The sequence below is a fragment of the Pristiophorus japonicus genome, chromosome 11, assembly GCF_044704955.1.
Source record: "Pristiophorus japonicus isolate sPriJap1 chromosome 11, sPriJap1.hap1, whole genome shotgun sequence".
NCBI lineage: Eukaryota > Metazoa > Chordata > Chondrichthyes > Pristiophoridae > Pristiophorus > Pristiophorus japonicus.
This window is the reverse complement of record NC_091987.1, coordinates 207887423-207911700: the sequence shown is the minus strand read 5'-3', so window position 1 is coordinate 207911700 and position 24278 is coordinate 207887423. Positions and strand designations below refer to the sequence as shown.

The 24278-nt window shown below is 44.6% G+C and overlaps 1 protein-coding gene across 4 annotated transcripts in view; it reads right to left on the bottom strand.

The window, feature by feature from the left end:
• The window catches only part of sik3 (SIK family kinase 3), a 391943-nt gene that overhangs the window by 65739 nt on the left and 301926 nt on the right, over positions 1-24278 (bottom strand). For all 4 annotated transcript variants that reach the window (XM_070894468.1, XM_070894470.1, XM_070894469.1 and 1 more), the window contains exons 7-9: positions 11894-12012; positions 2357-2467; positions 1869-2012 (exon numbers count right to left, since the gene is read on the bottom strand). In XM_070894468.1, coding sequence (XP_070750569.1) covers positions 1869-2012; positions 2357-2467; positions 11894-12012 — 374 coding nt within the window. The remainder of the gene's footprint in view (positions 1-1868; positions 2013-2356; positions 2468-11893; positions 12013-24278) is intronic.

The following is a 24278-nucleotide window of genomic DNA, read 5'->3' as shown; positions in this document are numbered from 1 at the left end:
AATACAAGACTGGAATAAAATTGCCTAGCCATCCTCTCGTCTACATAATGGTATACAGGGAATTAATGCATGAAAATATAGGAAGTAAAGCAAAGCAAAAGTTAAGACAGCAAAATTAATTAGCAACAGTTGATTGGGTTAGGTACCAATATTCATGTGCAAAAGTAACCATTAGTATGCTTTGAAAGTCACAAATGCTCACCAATACAAGGAAGCATACATCCAGATTCAAATCCAGGAGTGAGCTTCATTGCTTTCCAGTAGAAGTTAGGGAAATTACTCAAAGGATTAAAGTGTGATTTTTTTTTATTGATATCGTGCTTTGCGATGCTTTACTACTGTTAAATGTGCTATATAAATGTAAGTTGCTGATGATGATATAAATCTACAACTGCTTTTATAAATAACTAGTGCCTTCATAGCTAGAGGATTTGAGTATAGGAGCAGGGAGGTCTTACTGCAATTGTACAGGGCCTTAGTGAGGCCTCACCTGGAACATTGTGTTCAGTTTTGGTCTCCTAATCTGAGGAAGGATGTTCTTGCTATTGAGGGAGTGCAGCGAAGGTTCACCAGACTGATTCCCGGGATAGCAGGACTGACATATGAGGAGAGACTGGATCGACTGGGCCTTTATACACTGGAGTTTAGAAGGAAGAAAGGGGATCTCATAGAAACATATAAAATTCTGACGGGACTGGACAGGTTAGATGCAGGAAGAATGTTCCCGATGTTGGGGAAGTCCAGAACCAGGGGACACAGTCTAAGGATAAGGGGCAAGCCATTTAGGACTGAGATGAGGAGAAACTTCTTCACTCAGAGAGTTGTTAACCTGTAGAATTCCCTACCACAGAAAGTTGTTGATGCCAGTTCATTGGATATATTCAAGAGGGAGTTAGATATGGAAAGGGATCAAGGGGCATGGAGAGAAAGCAGGAAAGGGTTATTGAGGTGAATGATCAGCCATGATCTTATTGAATGGTGGTGCAGACTCGAAGGGCCGAATGGCCTACTCCTGCACCTATTTTCTATGTTTCTATGTAATATCTGAAACAGCTCTCATAAGTAATCCATGTGAACATTTCTTCAATACCTTTTCCCTCACTTATCAGAATTTACATTAAAAGAATATATTCCATGATGAACTGTTTGGGATTCAATGGAATAACAGTTGCAGCACTTTTATTGAAGCTAGGCAAAGACAAGTTTCTATAACTAGCCTTGTCATGGGTTAGAAAAGTGGGGGAGTGATATTCAAATAAAAACCTGCGATATACCAGTGCCAATCTCTCCATTTTTCTTTTGCTGCCAGTCCTCATTAGGCCATTGGAACCTCCTATATTTCAAGTCTGGTCAGTGGCTAGATCACCATAAGTGCCAAAGTAATCTTGTCAAACTGTCTTCTTTTCTCCACTTGACCCAGAGCCATGAGCTGGAATAACTAATCCTGTGGCCGTATAGAAATCTAGATGTGCCACGCGACAATTGCGGTGAATGCTCCCTATCATTTTCTGGAGCATTTGCCACAACTGCAAAAATAAAAATGTTTTTCAAACCCCAAAGCATTTGTGCATTGTGGCAGAATGCACACAATTTTTCCAATAGACTAATTTTCCAAAAAAAACTTGGGTGTCTGAGGAACTGAAATCACACGGTTGAAATTCGCAGCGTGTTTATAGCTTAAAAGAACTGACAAAAGAGCAATTATTTTGGAAGCCATTAACAGAATTCAATACTTAAAAGGTTAAAATGATCCGTACTTCATGATGATTGCTCCGATAATGTTCAAATAGTATTTTCTAGAGGAAATATTTAGCAAAAGTATATCACAATATTAGCCCGCAAATCTATGGAAATCGCTGGCACCTTACCTGGACATTTGCAGGTGACTGAAAGGGCATAGAGCGAGGCACACTAGGAGGTGCAGAGATGCGCAATGTCTTGTGCCGTTTTAGCTTGTCACACAGCAGGCTGTAAATTGCACTAAAGTGATCATAGGCATCTGTCTTCAATGACTAGAAATAAAATTAAATCCACAGTTAAAACTGATCTGTACAGAAACTGGATTAGAAAGCAATACAATTCACCAGAACCAGATCAATTTCTTATTATACATAACATTCAATAGCCTGGGTTTTCTGATCATGACACCAACGGCATCCCATTCTTTGCAAACGGGTTGCTGTTGGCCTTGCAATCAGAAAACCATTGCTGATGCATATGGAAGTAAAAAACACACACCAAGCATTAACCAAAAATAGAGTTCATATTTAAAAAAACAGAAATAATTTCACACTTACACTATACAGGACAGTAAATCTACAGCATATAAACGAAGATCGTAAGATTAGCACAGTACCTGTAGTGTGCGTTCTCTTTCCAAGCCCAACTCCGTCATGTACATGAGTACCTGCTCGTTCAGTGGTTCGGTCTTGATTTCTACTTTGATTTGCTTAGATTCTGTTATTAACTATGAAAAGCACAAAAAAAAAGTACATTTGCCTTCAGCTTTAGAGCATTTTGCAGTTTTATGTACTCCAACCTTAATAACTAAAACCAAACTCAAATATAACTGCATTAACTGGCACCTGTAGTGTAAGATGCAGAGCAATAATGACTACATGTGCAGTCTGTTTGGAGAAGGAGGAATGAATGTGAACTGTTAAATTGGGTGAAAAATTTCAATCATCCAGATTCATATAATGACAGATTCACTCAATTTCACTGCAGATTTCTATTACAGAAGAAGGAAAGAACTTGCATTTTACATAGCACCTTTCACCCCCTCAGGACTTGAGAGCACTCCACAGCCAATTAATTATTTTGAAGTGTAGTCACTGTTGTCATGTAAGCAAATGTAGCAGCTAATGAGATAAACAGCCAGTTCATTGTAGTGTCAGACTTAGGTCAGTAGTAGCATTTTCATCTCTGAATCAGAAGATTGTGGGTTCAATCTCCACTCCAGAGATTTGAACGTATAGTCTAGGCTGATACTTCAATGCAATACTGCATGCCGGAGGTGCTGCCTTTCAGATGAGATGTTAAAACCAAAACACTGTCTGTCCTCTCAGGTGGATGCAAGAGATCTCAAAGCATTTTCTAAAGACGACCAGGAAAGTTCTCCCAGCATCTTTTCACATTGATCCCTCGAATAAAGATTATCTGTCATTTATCTCGTTGCTGTTTGTTGTACCTTGCTATGTGCAAATTGACTGCTGCGTTTCCCTCTTTAAAAGTGACTTTACTTCAAGTACTTGATTTGCTACAAAGCACTTTGGGACATCTTGAGGTCGTGAAAGGCACTATATAAATGCAAGATTTTTCTTTTTACTTTTTTTGGTGGTGTTGGTTGAAAGATAAACGTTGCCCAGGACACTGGGAGACCTCTCATACTCTTCGATCTTTTACATAAGAATATAAGAATTAGGAACAGGAGTAGGCCAGCTAGCCCCTCGAGCCTGCTCTGCCATTCAACAAGATCATGGCTGTGGGCAACGTTTATCTTTCAACCAACACCACCAAAAAAAAGTAAAAAGAAAAATCTTGCATTTATATAGTGCCTTTCACGACCTCAAGATGTCCCAAAGTGCTTTGTAGCAAATCAAGTACTTGAAGTAAAGTCACTTTTAAAGAGGGAAACGCAGCAGTCAATTTGCACATAGCAAGGTACAACAAACAGCAACGAGATAAATGACAGATAACCTTTATTGATCTGAACAGCAGACAGGACCTCGGTTTAATGTCTCTTCTGAAAAATGGCATCTTCGACAATGCAGCGCTCCATCAGTACTGCACTGAAGTGTCAGCCTTGACTTTGCTCAAGTACTTGGAACTGAGTTTGAATCCATGACTTAAGAGGGGTAAGTACAGAGCTACACTGACACAAAGGATTATGGTAGTTTCTATTCCATTTATTCACAATGTTAACACATTATTGCTACTAGCTCATTCTCTATTGTTTGCATATTGCTGAACAGTCTTGCTTTCATGAGTTTCCATCCAATCTTCCATAGAGGACAACAACCTGCATTTACATAGTGTCTTTAACATATAAAAACATTTCAATGTGCTTCACAGAAGCATAATCAGACAAAAATCAACAGGAAGCTAAAGAAGAGCATATTAAGAGGGTAACTAAAAGCTTGGTCAACGAGGTGGGTTTTAAGGAAGGGAGGGGTGGGGGGAAGAGGCGGAAAGATTTAGGATGGGAATTTCAGAGCTTAGAGCCTAAAGAGCTGAAGGTAAGGCTGCGAACAGTGGGGCGAAGGGATTTTGGGATGCATAAGAGGCCAAACTTAGAGAGTAACGTAGAGGCATTAAGGCTGGTAAAGATTACAGAGATAGGGAGGGCGAGACTATGAAGTTATTTCAGCACAAGGATGAGAATCTTAAATTTGAGACATTAGGCGGTGTGAACCAATATAAATCAGCAAGCACAGGGGTGATGGATGAGTGAGATTTGGGCCGGAATCTTGCCGCTGCTCAGAGGGCGGGTTTAGAGGCGGGTCCATTGTCATACTCTAAAAGATTGACAACAGGATGGTATCCCGCTCTGAACCCGCCTCCTTGTTAATTTCCCAAGTGCCGGCTCTGCCTGAGGTTTGCAGATCCGGCACGAAGGTATTTAAGCAGCATTTTACCAGGTTTTAATGATTTTTCCAACTTTTTCACGAGGTTCACGTCCCTCGGGGATCGCGTCAGGTAAGTGTGTCAGATTCTCAATGACTCTCCATTGCTGTGAATGGTTGACAGCTGCAAAAGTGGTATAAAATTACCATTTTACAGCTGTTCAATTTCCAATCTTAGAAGCTGGAGCTTTCAGGAATTGGAATACACTTTTCAGCTTTATGAAGACTTGAAGTATTTGGAGTGAACGCTCTATCCAGTGTCACCTCCTTGGAGCAACCTCTCTCACCAGTGACAGATAGCTTCTGTCATCTCAACTTCAGCTGCTATCTATTCCATCAGCATTGGTCCCCTTTAGAAATTCTCACCTTGGCTCTCAGAATACCACCACAATCAGCCCCAACACCATCATCACCAGGCACACCAGCATCACCAACAACAGCACCAACCTTCTCCGTAATAACCTGATGCTGCACAGGACAACAGCACCTGACCACATTGCTGCATGGGCGGCCATAGATGTGCCAGGTTGGCATCACCCCACAGCAATATCATAAAGTATCCCTATAATGCCATAGCCATTCCTTTCACACATCATAAGGGGGGGATTAATGCCTCACCATTCATTGCAATTCACTAAGCCACTTCCAAAAGTGCACACAGATCAGTACAAGAAGGCAAAGATTTCAATGTTTGACAACACATTAACAGAAACTTTACATGAACATTGGTGATAACGCACAAGTGCCTACCCTTGTGTGTTGTTAGTTGGTATGATTGGACAACGATGAGAGTGAGGGATGGCTAGTGAGATGGGAAATTGATAATATAGATATAGAGGGCTGGGTGGAGGTACAAGGTAAGTTGGTGTGTGTAAAGATGTGCAGGAATAGGGTAGGGAAGACAGAGTGATGGGAGTGTGATGAGTGGTACAGCAGGATGAGGTTGTGTGTGGCTTTGTAGTAATGTTTCGTGATCTTCTGAAATCATTGAATGGTTTGCACTACTGCAGCCAGGTCCTCCTGACCACATCCCTGCTTGTGCCCTCCTGTGCAATGTGCAACCAGGCTGCGTTGATCTCCTGGGGAGGTCTTTTTCGCCCATTGGAAGGGAAGAGGAGCTTCCTGCGTGCTCTGACTCCTTCCATAAGGAGTCAGAGGAGAGCCTGGGCGCAGCCATGCACCTCAATGCTGCAGAACACCGACAGCGCAACTATCAAAAGAAAGTTGGCCATGATCCTTTTAAGGAAACCGGCTGATGACGTGTCATCAAGTGACGTCACCAGACCGGCTTCCTCTAATTGGCCGGCAAACGCGCTGGGCAGGCCCCATCATTGTAAAATCATGTTGGAGGCTGGGATGAGACAGCTGTGGGGTCGCCAAGGATGTCGCCTGCCCCCGACCCGCCAAGGTTGGTAAAATCTAGCCCTTGGTGTAGGATTGGATCAGGGCAGCAGAGTTTTGAATGAACTGAAAGTTATAGAGGATGGGAGGCTACCACGAGAACACTGGAGGAGCAGGGTCTGGAGGTGACAAACGCATGGATGAGGGTTTCGGCGGCAGATGGGCTGAAGCAGGGGTAGAGGCAGGGGCAGAGGTGGGTGATGTTACAGAGGTGATGGAGAGGATACGGGATTGGATTCTCAGCTCTGGGTCAAATAGGACACGGAGATTACGAACAGTGTAGTTCAACCTGAGACAATGGCTGTGGAGGAAAATGTAATCAGTGGCAAGAGTATGGCATTAGTAGCACAAGCCGAAGATAATGGCTTCAGTCATCCCAATAATCAACTGGAGTCAACTGCAGCTCATCCGCAGCTCATCCAGCAACACAGAGTGAGCGGAGTGGTCAAGAGAGAAGAAATATAAATTGTAGCTGATTATATCAATTATATCAATTACATGAATTATATTTTGGTCATTTTGCTTTATTTCCTTAACAAGTTTAGATTATTCTCAAATGTTAGTCTATTGATTTTTAATTTCATCATACTATTTATAGTTTACCCATCTTCATCTTGTGATCATTTCTTTTTTCTGATTATCCTGCTCGAATTTTGCTTTCTTGCAAACCCTCTGCTTTGTCGTGTTATTTTGAGCTGCTGTCTTGATGGCGACATTCAGATACTCCTTTTACTACATTGTGAATTCTAGCAGTGGTCCGAGTCACTCGAATCTTTTTTTGGTATTTTTGTGCATCTCAACTTCCATACAAAATACTTCATACTCTTGTAAATATTTCTCATCAGATATATAGGGCTCAAGTTTCGGCCTGAGTTGCTCCTATTTTTTTGGAGCAACTAGTTTAGAATGGAGCATCTTAGAAATTGCAATTCTCGGCATTTAGTTTGCTCCAGTTCTCGTGAGTTAGAATAGTTTCATTTTAGAACAGATTTTTTTTTTTCAAAAGGGGGCATGTCCAGCCACTTACGCCTGTTTTGCAAGTTTAGGCAGTGAAAACTTAGTCCAAACTAACTTAGAATGGAGCAAGTGTAGATTATTGTACGCTCAGAAAAACCTTGCCTACACTTATAAATAAGGTGTAGGGAACGAGAGATTGGTGGGGGGCGGGGAGAGAAGGGGGTTTTACAAACATTAAACACTTCACTTTTACAAATAAAGAACCATCATCAATAATAAATGATAAATCAACCATTAAATCAATCAAAAAAAAAATGTTTTTAATCAAAAATCAATCAATAAATAAAAAATTACCTTTCTACTCACCGACTGCAGCACCGGGAGCCCTCCAATAGTGTGCTGGGACGGCAACCCCACCCCCCAATCCCAGTGTGTCTCTCTCGGTCAGTATCTCTCTCTGTTTCTGACAGCGAGGGGTGGGGGGAGAGAGGGGAGGTGGAAGAGAGGGGGGGGAAGGTGGAAGAGAGAGGGGGGGGAGGTGGAAGAGAGGGGGGGGGGGAGGTGGAAGAGAGGGGGGGGGGGGAGGTGGAAGAGAGGGGGGGAGTGGGAGGGGGGGGGGGAGGTGAAAGGTGGGGGGGGGAGGTGGAAGAGAGGGGGGGGAGGTGAAAGGTGGGGGGGGAGGTGGAAGAGAGAGAGGGGGGGAGGTGGAAGAGAGGGGGGGGGAGGTGAAAAGGTGGGGGGGGGAGGTGGAAGAGAGAGGGGGGGAGGTGGAAGAGAGAGGGGGGGAGGTGGAAGAGAGGGGGGGGCAGGTGGAAGAGGGGGGGGCAGGTGGAAGAGAGGTGGGGGGCAGGTGGAAGAGAGGTGGGGGCAGGTGGAAGAGAGGGGGGTTGGTGGAAGAGAGGGGGGTTGGTGGAAGAGAGGGGGGTTGGTGGAAGAGAGGGGGGTTTGGTGGAAGAGAGGGGGGTTTGGTGGAAGAGAGGGGGGTTTGGTGGAAGAGAGGGGGGTTGGTGGAAGAGAGGGGGGTTGGTGGAAGAGAGGGGGGTTGGTGGAAGAGAGGGGGGTTGGTGGAAGAGAGGGGGGTTGGTGGAAGAGAGGGGGGTTGGTGGAAGAGAGGGGGGTTGGTGGAAGAGAGGGGGGTTGGTGGAAGAGAGGGGGGTTGGTGGAAGAGAGGGGGGTTGGTGGAAGAGAGGGGGGTTGGTGGAAGAGAGGGGGGTTTGGTGGAAGAGAGGGGGGTTTGGTGGAAGAGAGGGGGGTTGGTGGAAAAGAGGGGGGTTGGTGGAAAAGAGGGGGGGGGAGGTGGAAGAGAGGGGCGAGGAGGTGGAAGAGAGAGTGGGAGTTGGAAGAGAGGGGGGTATTGGAAGAGAGGGGGGAAGGTGGAAGAGGGGGGGGAGGTGGAAGAGAGGGTGGAGGTGGAAGAGGGGGGGGGAGGTGGAAGAGAGAGGGTGGGGAGGTGGAAGAGAGAGGGGGGGAGGTGGAAGAGAGAGGGGGGGAGGTGGAAGAGAGAGGGTGGGGAGGTGGAAGAGAGAGGGGGGGGAGGTGGAAGAGAGAGGGGGGGGAGGTGGAAGAGAGAGGGGGGGGAGGTGGAAGAGAGAGGGGGGGGAGGTGGAAGAGAGAGGGGGGAGGAGGTGGAAGAGAGAGGGGGGGGAGGTGGAAGAGAGAGGGGGGGGAGGTGGAAGAGAGAGGGGGGGGAGGTGGAAGAGAGAGGGGGGGGAGGTGGAAGAGAGGGGGATGAGAAAGAGAGGGGGGTGAGAAAGAGAGGGGGGGTGAGAAAGAGAGGGGGGGTGAGAAAGAGTGGGAGGGGGTTGAGAAAGAGAGGGGGGGTGAGAAAGAGGGGGGGTGAGAAAGAGTGGGTGGGGGTGCGAAAGAGTGGGTGGGGGTGCGAAAGAGTGGGTGGGGGTGCGAAAGAGTGGGTGGGGGTGCGAAAGAGTGGGTGGGGGTGCGAAAGAGTGGGTGGGGGTGCGAAAGAGTGGGTGGGGGTGCGAAAGAGTGGGTGGGGGTGCGAAAGAGTGTGTGGGGGTGCGAAAGAGTGGGTGGGGGTGCGAAAGAGTGGGTGGGGGTGCGAAAGAGTGTGTGGGGGTGCGAAAGAGTGGGTGGGGGTGCGAAAGAGTGGGTGGGGGTGAGAAAGAGTGGGTGGGGGTGAGAAAGAGTGGGTGGGGGTGAGAAAGAGTGGGTGGGGGTGAGAAAGAGTGGATGGGGGTGAGAAAGAGTGGGTGGGGGTGAGAAAGAGTGGGTGGGGGTGAGAAAGAGTGGGTGGGGGTGAGAAAGAGTGGGTGGGGGTGAGAAAGAGTGGGTGGGGGTGAGAAAGAGTGGGTGGGGGTGAGAAAGAGTGGGTGGGGGTGAGAAAGAGTGGGTGGGGGGTGAGAAAGAGTGGGTGGGGGGTGAGAAAGAGAGGAGGTGAGAGAGGGGGGGAAGAGGGGAGTGGCTGAACGGATGGGAGGGGAGCGAGAGGGGCTGAACGGGGGATGGATGGAGGGAGAGGGGCTGAACGGGGGGGGGGGGGAGCAGGCTGAATGGGGGCGGGGGGAGAAGGGCTGAATGGGGGAAGAGGGGCTGAACGGGGGGGGGGGGAGCAGGCTGAATGGGGGCGGGGGGAGAAGGGCTTAATGGGGGAAGAGGGGCTGAGCGGGGCGGGGGGGGGGGGCGGCTGAAGGCCCCACCGCCAGGTTCCCATGAGGACTTTGGGCGAGGCCCACCCCCAGCGAGACGCCGGGCGGACGGGCGCTGCCGGCGGTCCCAGAGTACTTCGGGCGGGGCCCGCCGCCGCCGACCTGGAGGGGAGGGAGGGAGAGGAGGGGGACCGGCTGAACGGGGTGGGGGGGGGAGCAGGAGCTGAACGGGAGGCCCGAGTCCGATCTTCGCCGCCCTGGTGAGCCCATTCGGCCAGGGCTAGGGACGGCATGCTTCGGGCTCCTCCCACGCAGCCTCGGACGTCTGCAGCTACTGCACATGCGCACACTCTAGCGTCCACGTGCAGAGGTCCCGGCACTGTTTTCAGCGCCGGGACCTGGCTCCATCCCCCACGCATTCTGCTGCGCTGTGCCAAGCGCCTGGATCGACCAGACAGAGGGAAGAATACCAACGTAAATAATAGGCGCCGTTTCTGTTCTAAAAAGTCGGTGCACCACACGGAGAGGCGCCATTCTAACCCTGGAGGCAAACTTGGCCCATAGATTGCATATTTCAAGTATGAATGCCATTCCCCTTTCTCATCGAGAAAAAATATCTGCTAGCCTTTGATCCACCGCCCAGTGAATTGCTCAACTTTAGAAACGTGTACATCAGTCCTAAATGCATACCAACAGCACTTCTATTTGATAGTCAACATCCTCATTTTTATATCTTAGCAGCTGATTTTAATTTAGCACTTTGTGGGATCCATTTTTACATGAGACTTCAGTAAGCATCAATATGATGATGATGACTTGTCCATTGCTGTTAATAATGACAGCCTATGATTCATTTCCAATTTCATACAGGTTCTGGGTTCTCGTGACTGTAAATTGCAATTTTCACGAAGAATGTTTTCTCACACCCAGGGTATCGGATGTCAGATTGACCTGAGGGCCAATTCCTTCCTTGATGTCATTTAGGCTCTATTTTCTTCAGCTAGCTGGATACGATTTGCTTCATACTTTGTTGTGCCATCATGAATCATCTTTTTCCACTATTTCCTACTCATAAACATCATGTTCCTCTGTGTCAGTTGAGATGCCATATTTTCTTAGATTGGTCTTTAGGCAATCCTTATATCTTTTGAACTGTCCATCACGAGAGCGTTTAGCAAATTTCAGCTCACCGTAAAATATCTTCTTGGGTAGTCTAGTATCAGGCATTTGTACTAAGTTACCAGCCAAGTCATTAAATCATTAGAAAACCCATAGTATTTCAGGTTATATTTCTAGCTTGTTTCTTTTAAAGTAATGTGCTAACACAATGAGCAAGCTTGTTCAGATTACAGTTTTCTGTCAATAATATGGCTATTGACCAATCATAAAGATAAGAGACATATTTCAGTTTTGGATCTGATATTAAAACTTAGGTTTTCATGTCAAACAGATTTTCTTTTTCTTACCATTTTTCTCCTTCCCCACTTCTCCTGAAGGCACTGACTCCATGATAGGGCACAGTTCCACGGGTACCGGTTATGCTCCAGTGTCTTGCCCAGCAGCCAATAGTCATACAAAGCCTTAATGATAAGTGCTGGCAAGCTACTCAACCAAAGCAGCCAAGCCGAATGATATCCCTATCTGACTTTCACAAGTCACACTACTGGTGATTAGGGGCAGAAACCTTAACTGCATTTTCCCTCCTTATCCTGAGGCCAACTGTAGTAGTCCTACCACCATGGCTGACACCAACTAAATCAGCACACTCTGCAGATTAAACTGGGACCTGCAGGACCAAGCTACTCAATGGAAAAATCTGCTGAGCCACTGGGCAGAACTGAATCCAATAATCAAACACAAGGCTCACAAATCTGATCCCATATCACAAGATTTCTAGGTTTTACATATTTTTGTTATATTCATTGATCTGCCAAAGCTCCAAATTTATTTAATAAAAATTAGCAAACGGAAGGAAGCCCAGTAGTGCAGTCCCATCCACAATTGTAATGAAATGGTTCAGTCATGACCGAGCCACTATATAATTTGTGGTGTTTCACTTTGAGACAAAGACATTCAATTAAATGTCCAGCTTGCTTGCTACAAGAATATATATCATACAATAATAACAATATATATTATTATACAAAATAATGGCACGACAGTCGAGGAATAATCCATGAACTAGCTTTTTCCTTTTCTTTTCACCTAGAGTGTTTATAAAGGTGAACAGTTTTTTTGGGGTGGGAGAGAAGAGATGAATCAATGAAAAAAAAGAGTATTTTAGTGGTATTGCAATATCCTCACCCTGTCAAACTCTGGATCAGGATCACCTATTTTCATCCATTTATGTTTGCAGATCTGATCCACAGATAATCGTTTGCTTGGGTCTAGCACAAGCATATGTCGAATCAAGTGCTCACATTCTGAAAGGAAACAAGTGTAATTAGTAAACACACCCATACATTTAGCTTTGGTTATTTTGTGGATCAAAATATTCAAAAATGTACAGTGATACTACAGTATAGAACATGAATACATAAAATATAACGTAAATAAAATGGTGCATTAAATGACAGTTATAAGGCACATGTTTTGGAACTGTTTAAAGTGGGAAATTGCCTTTTCCCCATGTTCACTTCCTACATTATGAAAAACAAACTGTTGATGTATGGAACCGTTTAGACCAGGATTGCTCTACAATTACCTACACTGTAAGCAATCTATTATTGGATGTAATTACTCTAAACAAAAACAGTAAGAATTTCATTTGCAAGTCCAGTGCCCATCTGTGATGATAGTTGTTCAAATTTTACATAAACAGAATTCTAGCTATTGCCACTCAGGAAATTTGGCTTCTCTGACTGTCGTGCAACAGAGCCAGCTCTGTACCTCATTGGACTGGAATCTGGTGCCACAGTGTGGGCTCTTCAATCACATGAACACAAGCAAACTGTGTAGATTCACCAAATTTACAATACAGCAATGCTATGGGTTTTTTTGTATATGAAATGCACATTTGCAATAGTTTTTTTTGGGGGGGGGGGTATGGGAGAATCTGAACAAATGCAGAGAGAATACACGGTAGGTAGTATATTGACATGCAATATCCAGTATTAGAAATGAAGCTGTATATGAAGAGGAGGGAAGAAGGAATTTCAGTTGCAAGCTGCCAATTTACACTGGCATGGTCTATTCATCCCCAAGAACATAATGCCTACCCATTAAAATGGCTCTGGGATACATATGTACCAACCTGTAACCCACATCTCAGTGGTAAATGGAGGTCAGATTACACCACATTTCAAGATGAATTTTACCTTTGAGTTTATGCCAGTCATATAATGGTTTTATGGCTTGAGTTCTTGGCATGTATAGAAAATCCTATTGCCAAACAGGATTAAAAGTATACAAATAACTTTCTAACTATGCTATTATTGTTTTGGATCTCGACTGCATGATCTATCTCTAAAATACTGTCTTGTTCTATTTACTCCCCCTGTCTCCTGCAGAATTTCAGTTAGCTTTTTTTTTTAGTTCAAAGGCATACTTCAAGGCTGAAGTCTGCGTGGAGAAAAAGTTAGTGAAACTGCTTTTCATTTGCATTTGTACCAATTGATTCACTAATCATGAAAGCACATCAAATGGAATATTTTGTTTTTGGAAACAAAACCACTTACAATGCTCAGGTTTAAGTGGTACAATGAGTGAGCACATTGCCTTCTTACCTCTAGGATCTGTGTTTGAATCCAGCCCAGAGTGACGGGATTAATATCCTCTCTCACTGTTAGCTGGAAGGGTCCTATATGAAATGAGATTGGATAACTGGGTGCAATCACTCCCTACTATATATATGTACACACACAATTACAGGTCTGCTTGTTGTTTTACTTGTTTAGCTTTGTTAAGAACTGTACATATTTGATTTGTGAGGACCAACAGCTTGCTATTTTGCACAATAAAACACAGACTACTCGATACATTAAAATTGAATTAATTTTATTCAGTGTTTTGAGTGCAAGTGGTGTAAGTATTCAATGCGTTTACCAGTTGCTATTTATTAACTTATGTGTAAGTGCTCCTCTAGCTGAGGGATTAGCAGGGGTAGGGTTAACTGCTTAGTCAACTGTGGAGCTCCGTGGGATACAGGAAGTCCCTTCTGACTAACTGATGAACCTGCATCAGAGTTAGAAGTCAAAAGCTGAATTCACTGTGGGTTCATTGCATCTGGAGGCAAACTCTGCAGTCACTTACACAGGGCTATTTTATAGCAATGAATGGCACAATTGGTAACTGGCTGCTCCTGTGCTTCTCTGTGCATAGCATTATTAGTAGGCATTATAATGTGTGCAAGCAAAGCGACTGGGCATCCATCAGGTCTTTGATTCCCTCTCTCATGGTTATCTGTAATCAATTGCAAGGTAAATCAGCAAGTAGTGCTTTTTCCGAGTTTTGGCCCCAAAATCGCAGTTGAACCATTAATGAGAGATACTCTTACTGCTGTCACCACTACAACTGCCACCATTGTTGCTCCTGTACAATAGTTGTCTGCAATGTAGCCTTATCACCTCGCAACACCATGTGAATGTAGGCATATGACTGCTAAACACTGTCCATGTGTTGTAACATCTTCCATTGGAAAACAGGCCAATTAAGGTCTGTATCCAGAAATAACCCAAGATGAGCTATCAGCACATCAAAACGTTGCCCTACACCTGCTGGCCCTTCATCAATGCTCAACTCATCTCATTATCGTCATTGCCCTTGGTTTCCTCATCTATATCACTATGTATTTATCTTGCTGTTAAATGCAAGTCTGTATGGTGGCACTTGGTGCTCTTTAGGCGCACAGCGAAGACCACTTGTTTCTCTTTGCCCTGCGAAGAGGATAAATGGAACAGTCATATATAATACATTTTTTCATTTGTGTATTGTACTGTCATTATGTAAATTAAGAACTTATGTATAGTGCAAATGGACACATTAGATGTAGCATATGCACAAATGTTGCATTGCATGATGATACATATCATTATGATACATATCAGTTGGGTCTGCACATCCCTTCAACTTTCTGATGGCCAACATCTTTGAGAACATAGCCGCCTACCCTGCCCCCCCCCGCCCCGCCCCCCCGCCCATCTCTCTCTCTCTCTCTCTCCTCCCCCCCCCACCTCTCCCTTCCCCCCAAATAAATCTACAATTTCAATTAATGGTTTCTCCTGATGGGAGTCCAGGCTCTTCCATTATATGGAATGTTGCCTTTAAACAGAAAAACAGTGTTAATTGAGGCACGGTAATTTGGAGTATGGAAACTCCATCCTGCAGTACACTCTTTGCTATCCGGGCCTTTGTAATGTAATTTGCAGGACCCTGCTATTTCCCTTGCTACATCCTGACCATTTTAAAATGCGAGCACAGCATTTTTACGCATATCGACCTACCATTTAACTCTTGTGCTGCTAATTTGCAGTGATATTGTTATCATACTTTGGCTCTCTTTTTCAAAGTGGTGAAACTTCATTCTAACCTCCTTCCAGGTCCTCACGGTAATCGACTCCAGGTTTCCATAATCTGTGATATAATGCTACACAGTTTGCCTCCTGTGCATGTTTGTAGGCTAACCTTCAGGCCCAAAAAGGTTTCTCCATTATGCAAACAAAGACCAGGAGGGCCTGGTCAGTGAAATGGTCTTTAATTTGCTGCAAACTATGTCACCAGACTTTGTAACTGGCACAAAAAAATAGGATGCATGAGGTCCATAAATAAGTAAGTGACTTCAGAAGACATGGACAGATTAGTAGATTGGGCAGATAGATGTTAGATCAAATTTAATACAGACAAATGTGAAGTGGTTTATTTTGGGAGGAAAAATAAGGAAAACAAACATTAACTAATAAAACTTTAAATAGAATAAAAAAGCAGAGAGACTTAGGGGTTCAGATATACAAACCTTTAAAGTCGGAGAACAAGTTCATAAAGAAAGTAAAAAAAAACATATTTTATAAATTGGAGCATAAAGTGCAAAAGTAGAGGTATTGCTAGCCTTAAATAAAATGTCGGTTAGGCCTCCATTAGAATATTATGTTTGGGTGTGCTTTTTTAGAAAGAATGTCAAGGACTGGAGATAGCACAAAAGACATTTACTAAAATAACACCAGGGATAAGAGCATTTAGCTATGAGGAAAAACTAGACAAACTAGGGCTGTTTTCACTGGCATCGAGAAGGGTAAGAGGTGAACTGAGAAAGGTGTTCAAAATTATGAGGGGTTTTCATAAGGTAAATAGGGGAAACTATTTCCAGTGGTCAGTCAGTTAGTAGACAGCATAAATTAAATATTAAAAGAACAAAGGCAGAGGTTAAGAGAATTTATTTATGCAGAGGGTTGTGAAACATAGAAACATAGAAACATAGAAAATAGGTGCAGGAGCAGGCCATTCAGCCCTTCTAGCCTGCACCGCCATTCAATGAGTTCATGGCTGAACATGAAACTTCAGTACCCCCTTCCTGCTTTCTCGCCATAACCCTTGATCCCCCGAGTAGTAAGGACTTCATCTAACTCCCTTTTGAATATATTTAGTGAATTGGCCTCAACTACTTTCTGTGGTAGAGAATTCCACAGGTTCACCACTCTCTGGGTGAAGAAGTTTCTCCTCATCTCGGTCCTAAATGGCTTACCCCTTATCCTCAGACTGTGACCCCTGGTTCTGGACTTCCCCAACATTGGGAACATTCTTTCTGCATCTAACCTGTCTAAACCCGTCAGAATTTTAAACGTTTCTATGAGGTCCCCTCTCATTCTTCTGAACTCCAGTGAATACAAGCCCAATTGATCCAATCTTTCTTGATAGGTCAGTCCCGCCATCCCGGGAATCAGTCTGGTGAACCTTCGCTGCACTCCCTCAATAGCAAGAATGTCCTTCCTCAAGTTAGGAGACCAAAACTGTACACAATACTCCAGGTGTGGCCTCACCAAGGCCCTGTACAACTGTAGCAACACCTCCCTGCCCCTGTATTCAAATCCCCTCGCTATGAAGGCCAACATGCCATTTGCTTTCTTAACCGCCTGCTGTACCTGCATGCCAACCTTCAATGACTGATGTACCATGACACCCAGGTCTCGTTGCACCTTCCCTTTTCCTAATGCCTGACCAGAAACACCACTGAAAGCAGAATCCATGATAGCTTGTAAAAAGGAATCAGATAAATATTTAACAAAAGATATGAAAAGGGTAAGAGTAGAGGAATGGGACTAAGTGAATAACCCTTGCAGAGAGTCAGTGCAGGCATGATGGGCTGAATTGCCTCCATCTGTGCTATACAATTTTATGATTCGATAACACTTTATTTCAATCACGAAAACAAGGATACTAGATTGGAATGGGGCTGATTTTAGAAAGGTGAGGAGTGACCCAGCTAAAACCGGGTTGAAAGAGAAATTGGCATGCAGGATTGTAGATTTAACAATGGGAAAGGAGATTGTAAAGCTGCAGAATAAATATATACCATTATAAAAGGAGGCTACCTTCAAGTGTTCAGAATGCTGGGGATAAATAAAGAGGTTTGAAACTAACTAAAACTGAAGAAGCAGGAGCACGAGAATAAAACAAAATAAGGTCAAGAGAGGAATAAGGAAAGTAAATGAATATGAGGAAAGAAGCCCAAAAATATTACAAGTAACAGTGAAGAATTCTACAAATGTATCAGAAGAGAATTGCATAAGGCTCGGGTTCCTTGAGCAGTATGTAACAGAACCAACCAGGGGGCAGGCTATCATAGATCTGGTCCTGTGTAATGAGACAGGATTAATAAAAAATCTCCTAGTAAAGGATCCCTTCGGAATGAGTGATCATAGCATGGTTGAATTTCAAATTCAGATGGAGGGTGAGAAAGTTGGATCTCAAACCAGCGTACTCAGCTTAAATAAAGGAGACTACAAAGGTATGAGGGAAGAGTTGGCTAAAGTGGACTGGGAAAATAGATTAAAGTGTAGGACGGTTGATGAACAGTGGCGTACATTTAAGGAGATATTTCATAACTCTCAAGAAAAATATATTCCAGTGAGGAGGAAAGGGTACAAAAGAAAAGATAGCTATCCGTGGCTAACTAAAGAAATAAAGAATGGCATCTTGAAATGAGTCAGACTGGATACTGCAAGCTCAAAGTAAGGTGTAACCATAGTCCTTTATTACAGATCTCAGAGTGCCTCTCCAGCCTGTGAGGTCTCCTTATATACAGGTGCTCCCAAGGGATTGTGGGATCCCTTGGGACTCCAGGGGATAAGCTCTCTGGTGGTTAGACATGGTATTTACAGGTTTACATACATAACAGTATCCAATTAAAAACAAGGGCATACAAAGTGGCCAAAACTATGGGAGGACAGAAGATTGGGAAGCTTTTAAAAGCCAGCAAAGAATGACTAAAAAAATGATTAAGAAAGGGAAGATAGACTATGAAAGTAAATTAGCACGAAATATAGAAACAGATAGCAAGAGTTTCTATAGGTATATAAAAATGAAAAGAGTGGCTAAAGTAAATGTTTGACCTTTAGAGGACGAGACCGGGGAATTAGTGATGGGGAACAAGGAGATGGCAGAAACTCTGAAAAAATGTTTTGTATCAGTCTTTACGGTAGAGGACACTAAAAATATCCCAACAGTGGTAGTCAAGGAGCTATAGCGGGGGAGGAGCTTAACACAATCACAACCAGTAAGGAGCTAAGGAGGTGGTACTCAGTAAGATAATAGGACTAAAGGCGGATAAATCCCCTGGACCTGATGGCTTGTATCCTAGGTTCTTAAGAGAAGTCGTGGCAGGGATTGTGGATGCATTGGTTGTAATTTACCAAAATTACCTGGATTCTGGGGAGGTCCCAGCAGATTGGAAAACTGTAAATGTAACGCCTCTATTTAAAAAAGGAGGCAGACAAAAAGCAGGAAACTTATCGACCAGTTAGCCTAACATCTGTGGTTGGGAAAGTGCGCCATGCAGCCTTCGGCCGCCTGAGGAAAAAAGTGTTCGAAGACCAGGCCCTCAAATCTGCCACCAAACTCATGGTCTACAGGCCTGTAGTAATACCCTGTATGGCTCAGAAACATGGACCATGTACAGTAGACACCTTAAATCGTTGGCGAAATACCACCAACGATGTCTCCGCAAGATCCTGTAATCCCCTCGGAGGACAGATGCACCAACGTTAGCGTCCTCGACCAGGCTAACATCCGCAGCATTGAAGCACTGACCACACTTGATCAGCACCACTGGGCAGGCCACACTGTTTGCATGCCAGACACGAGACTCCCAAAGCAAACGCTCTACTTGGAATTCCTTCATGGCAAATGAGCCAAAGGTGGCACAGGAAAAGTTACAAGGACACCCTCAAAGCCTCCCTGAAAAAGTGCAACAGCCCCACTGACACCTGGGAGTTCCTGGCCAAACACCGCCCAAAGTGCATCCGGGAGGGCGCCGAACACCTCGAGTCTCATCGCTGAGAGCATGCCAAAATCAAGCGCAGGCAGCGGAAAGAGCATGCGGCAAACCAGTCCCACCCACCCTTTCCCTCAACGACTATCTATCCCACCTGTGACAGAGACTGTGGTTCTCGTATTGGACTGTTCAGCCACCTATGGACTCATTTTTAGAGTGGAAGCGAGTCTTCCTCGATTCCGATGAACTGCCTATGATGATGATGATGATTAATCAATTATTAAAGAAGCAGTAGCAGGACATTTGGAAAAGCATAATGCAGTCAGGCAGAGTGAATAAAGGGGAACCAGTGGATGTGGTGTATTTGGACTTCCAGAAGGCATTTAACAAAGTGTTAAAGGTTATTGCCCATTCACTTAGCCCGTCTATGTCCTTTTGCAGGTCTTTTGTGTTCTCCTCACACATTGCTTTTCCTCCCATCTTTGTATCGTCAGCAAACTTGGCTACATTACACTCGGTCCTTTCATCCAAGTCGCTAATATACATTATACAATATACATTAATGATTTGGATGAGGGAATTGAGTGTAATATCTCCAAATTTGCAGATCACACTAGGCTGGGTGGCGGTGTGAGCTGTGAGGAGGACGTTAAAAGGCTGCAGGTTGACTAGGACAGATTAGGTGAGTGGACAAACGCGTGGCAGATGCAGTATAATGTGGATAAATGTGAGGTTAGCCACTTTGGCAAAAACACGAAGGCAGATTATCTGAATGGCGGCAGATTAGGAAAAGGGGAGGTGCAACAAGACCTGGGTGTCATGGTACATCAGTCATTGAAAATTGGCATGCAGGTACAGCAGGCGGTGAAGAAGGCAAATGATATGTTGGCCTTCATAGCTAAGGGATTTGAGTATAGGAGCAGAGAGGTCTTACTGCAGTTGTACAGGGCCTTAGTGAGGCCTCACCTGGAATATTGTGTTCAGTTTTGGTCTCCTAATCTGAGGAAGGACGTTCTTGCTATTGAGGGAGTGCAGCGAAGGTTCACCAGACTGATTCCCGGGATGGCTGGACTGACATATGAGGAGAGACTGGATCGACTGGACCTGTATTCACTGGAGTTTAAAAGGATGAGAGGGGATCTCAGAAACATATAAAATTCTGACGGGACTGGACAGGTTAGATGCAGGAAGAATGTTCCCGATGTTGGGGAAGTCCAGAACCAGGAGACATAGTCCAAGGATAATGGGTAAGCCAGTTAGGACTGAAAAAGCAACGAACCTGAGGACTGGGAGAAATGTAGAATTCAGCAGAGGAGGAAAAAGGGTTTAATTAAGAGGGGGAAAATATAGAGTATGAGAGGAAGCTTGCCGGGAACATAAAAACTGACTGCAAAAGCTTCTAAAGATATGTGAAGAGAAAAAGATTAGTGCGGTCAGATTCAGGTGAATTTATAATGGGGAACAAAGAAACGGCAGACCAGTTGAACAAATATTTTGGTTCTGTCTTCATGAAGGAAGACACAAATAACCTTCCGAAAGTACGAGGGGGCTGAGGGTCTAGTGAGAAGGAGGAACTGAAGGATATCCTTATTAGGCAGGAAATTGTGTTAGGGAAATTGATGGGATTGAAGGCCGATAAATCCCCGGGGCCTGATAGTCTGCATCCCAGGGTACTTAAGGAAGTGGCAATAGAAATAGTGGATGCATTGGAGATAATTTTCCAACAGTCTATCGACTCTGGATCAGTTCCTATGGACTGGAGGGTAGCTAATATAACACCACTTTTTAAAAAAGGAGCGAGAGATAAAACGGGTAATTATAGACCAGTTAGCCTGACATCAATAGTGGGGAAAATGTTGGAATCAATTATTAAAGATGAAAGAGCAGCGCATTTAGAAAGCAGTGACAGGATCGGTCCAAGTCAGCATGGAATTATGAAAGGGAAATCATGCTTGACAAATCTTCTGGAATTTTTTGAGGATGTAACTAGTAGAGTGGACAAGGGAGAACCAGTGGATGTGGTGTATTTGGACTTTCAAAAGGCTTGTGACAAGGTCCCACACAAGAGATTGGTGTGCAAAATCAAAGCACATGGTATTGGGGGTAATGTACTGACGTGGATAGAGAACTGGTTGGCAGACAGGAAGCAGAGAGTCGGGATAAACGGGTCCTTTTCAGAATTTCAGGGAGTGACTAGTGGGGTGCCACAGGGCTCAGTGCTGGGACCCCAGCTCTTTACAATATATATTAATGATTTAGACGAAGGAATTGAGTGTAATATCTCCAAGTTTGCAGATGACACTAAACTGGCTGCAGGGTGCAGGGTGACTTGGACAGGTTAAGTGAGTGGGCAAATCCATGGCAGATGCAGTATAATGTGGATAATTGTGAGGTTATCCACTTTGGGGGGAAAAACACGAAAGCAGAATATTATCTGAATGGCGGCAGATTAGGAAAAGGGGAGGTGCAACGAGACCTGGGTGTCATGGTTCATCAGTCATTGAAAGTTGGCATGCAGGTCTAGCAGGCCTTCATAGCTAGAGGATTTGAGTATAGGAGCAGGGAGGTCTTACTGCAGTTGTACAGGGCCTTGGTGAGATATCACCTGGAATACTGTGTTCAGTTTTGGTCCCCTAATCTGAGGAAGGACGTTCTTGCTATTGAGGGGGTGCAGCGAAGGTTCACCAGACTGATTCCCGGGATGGCTGGACTGATATATGAGGAGAGACTGGATCAATTGGGCTTTTATACACTGGAGTTTAGAAGGATGAGCGGGGATCTCCTAGAAACATATAAGATTCTGACAGGACTGGACAGGTTAGATGTGGGAAGAATGTTCCCAATGTTGCGGAAGTCCAGAACCAGGGGATACAGTCTTAGGATAAGGGGTAGGCCATTTAGGACTGAGATGAGGAGAAGATTCTGACAGGACTGGACAGGTTAGATGTGGGAAGAATGTTCCCAATGTTGGGGAAGTCCAGAACCAGGGGATACAGTCTTAGGATAAGGGGTAGGCCATTTAGGACTGAGATGAGGAGAAACCTCTTCACTCAGAGAGTTGTTAACCTGTGGAATTCCCTACTGCAGAGTTGTTGATGCCAGTTCATCGGGTATATTCAAGAGGGAGTTAGATATGGCCTTTACAGCTAAAGGGATCAAGGGGTATGGAGAGAAAGCAGGAAAGGGTTACTGAGGGAATGATCAGCCATGATCTTATTGAATGGTGGTGCAGGCTCGAAGGGCCGAATGGCCTACTCCTGCACCTATTTTCTATGTTTTAGGCCCCAAGTTTCCACACGCGGCAAAACAGGCGCCCCTCCGAGCTGGGCGCCCGTTTTTCGTGCCGAAAACGGCGCCTGAAAAAAAATGCGCTATTCTCGAGCGCTTTGCAGCTCGATGTCTGCTTGGCGCGGCGCCCAGGGGCCGGAGCCTACCACTCGCGCCGATTTTGTAAGTAGGAGGGGGCGGGTATCATTTAAATGAGTTTTTTTCGTGCCGGCAACCCTGCGCGTGCGCGTTGGAGCGTTCGCGCACGCGCAGTGTGAAGGAAACATTGGCATTCGGCCATTTTTGTAGTTCTTTGTAGCTGTTCAATTTTTAACATTTTTTAATAAAACTACGTTGCCCTTCCATGATCAGCACTGAGGCTTCTTGCAGCTTTCTCCCGCTGCCGTCGGTCGGGCCCGTCGGGAAACGGCTGCCTCAACTTCTGAGGCTTCCTGCAGCCTTCTCACTGCCCTCCTTCCCCCTGCGGTCGGTCGGGCCCTCACTGCCTCCCCCCCCGCTGCCGTCGGGAACGGCTGCCTCAAGTTCTGAGGCTTCCTGCAGCCTTCTCCCTGCCTGAAAGGCCTGCCTGAAGCACTTTCACACATCGTTTATTTAATCTTTTCTTTGCTTATAAATTTTTATTCAGGTTGGAATTATTTGTATAATATTTGTATAAGTATAACTAAGGATTTATTGTCGAATGTAATGACTTCCCTTCCCCCACACCCCCCCACCCCACCACGTTCCGGACGCCTAATTTGTAACCTGCGCCTGATTTTTTAATGTGTAGACAAGGTTTTTTCAGGCCTACAAAAATCTTCACTTGCTCCATTCCAAGTTAGTTTGGAGTGCGTTTTCACTGTGGAAACTTTCAAATCAGGCGTCAGTGGCTGGACACGCCCCCTTTTGAAAAAAAATTCTGTTCAAAAGTGAAACTGTTCTCCCTGACTAGAACTGCAGAAAACTTAAATGTGGAGAATTCAGATTTCTAAGATACTCCGTTCTCCACCAGTTGCTCCTAAAAATCAGGAGCAAATCATGTGGAAACTTGGGGCCTTAATGTTTCTATGAGGGGGTTGATTTATGAGGAAAGGTTGAGTAGGTTGGGCCTCTACTCATTGGAATTCAGAAGAATGAGAGGTTGTCTTAGCGAAAAATATAAGATTATGAGAGGGCTTGACAAGGTGGATGCAGAGAGGGGAGACTAGAACTGGGGGCATAATCTTAGAATAAGGGGCCGCCCATTTAAAACTGAGATGAGGAGGAACTTCTTCTCTCAGAGGATTGTAAATCTGTGGAATTCGCTGCCTCAGAGGGCAGTGGAAGCTGGGTTATTGAATAAATTTAAGACAGAGATAGACAGTTTCTTAACCAATAAGGGATTATGGGGAGTGGGCAGGGAAATGGACCCAAGTCCATGATCGGATCAGCCATGATCGTGTTAAATGGCGGAGCAGGCTCGAGGGGCTGTATGACCTATTTCTTATGTTCTTATGCTAAATGTGAGAAGAAAACAGTGAGTTAGTAGAGAATAAGTGAACATTTGCAGACATACTTAACTAGCAAAAAGAAAGATTTGCATTTATATAGTGCCTTTCACGGCCACTGGACATCACAAATGAAGTACTTCTTGGAGAGTAGTCACTGTTGCAATGTGGGAAATGCAGCAGCCAACTTGCGCACAGCAAAGTCCCAGAAACAGCAATGTGATAATGACCACATAATCTGTTTCTGTTATGTTGATTGAGGGATAATTATTCTAATAATAACTTTTATTTATATAGCGCCTTTAACTTAGTAAAACTTCCCAAGACGCTTCACAACAATTTTACAACACGTTAGATATTGACCATTGAGGGAAAGAGAGAAAAAGCATGAGAAGTGTAGAAAAAGGTTAAAGGCGTGGGTTCGAAGCGGCAGCCAAAATGCGCACGCAGATAGACACAGGCGATAAAACTAAAAAAAAGAATTCAAATTACTTTGTAAATAATACAATCG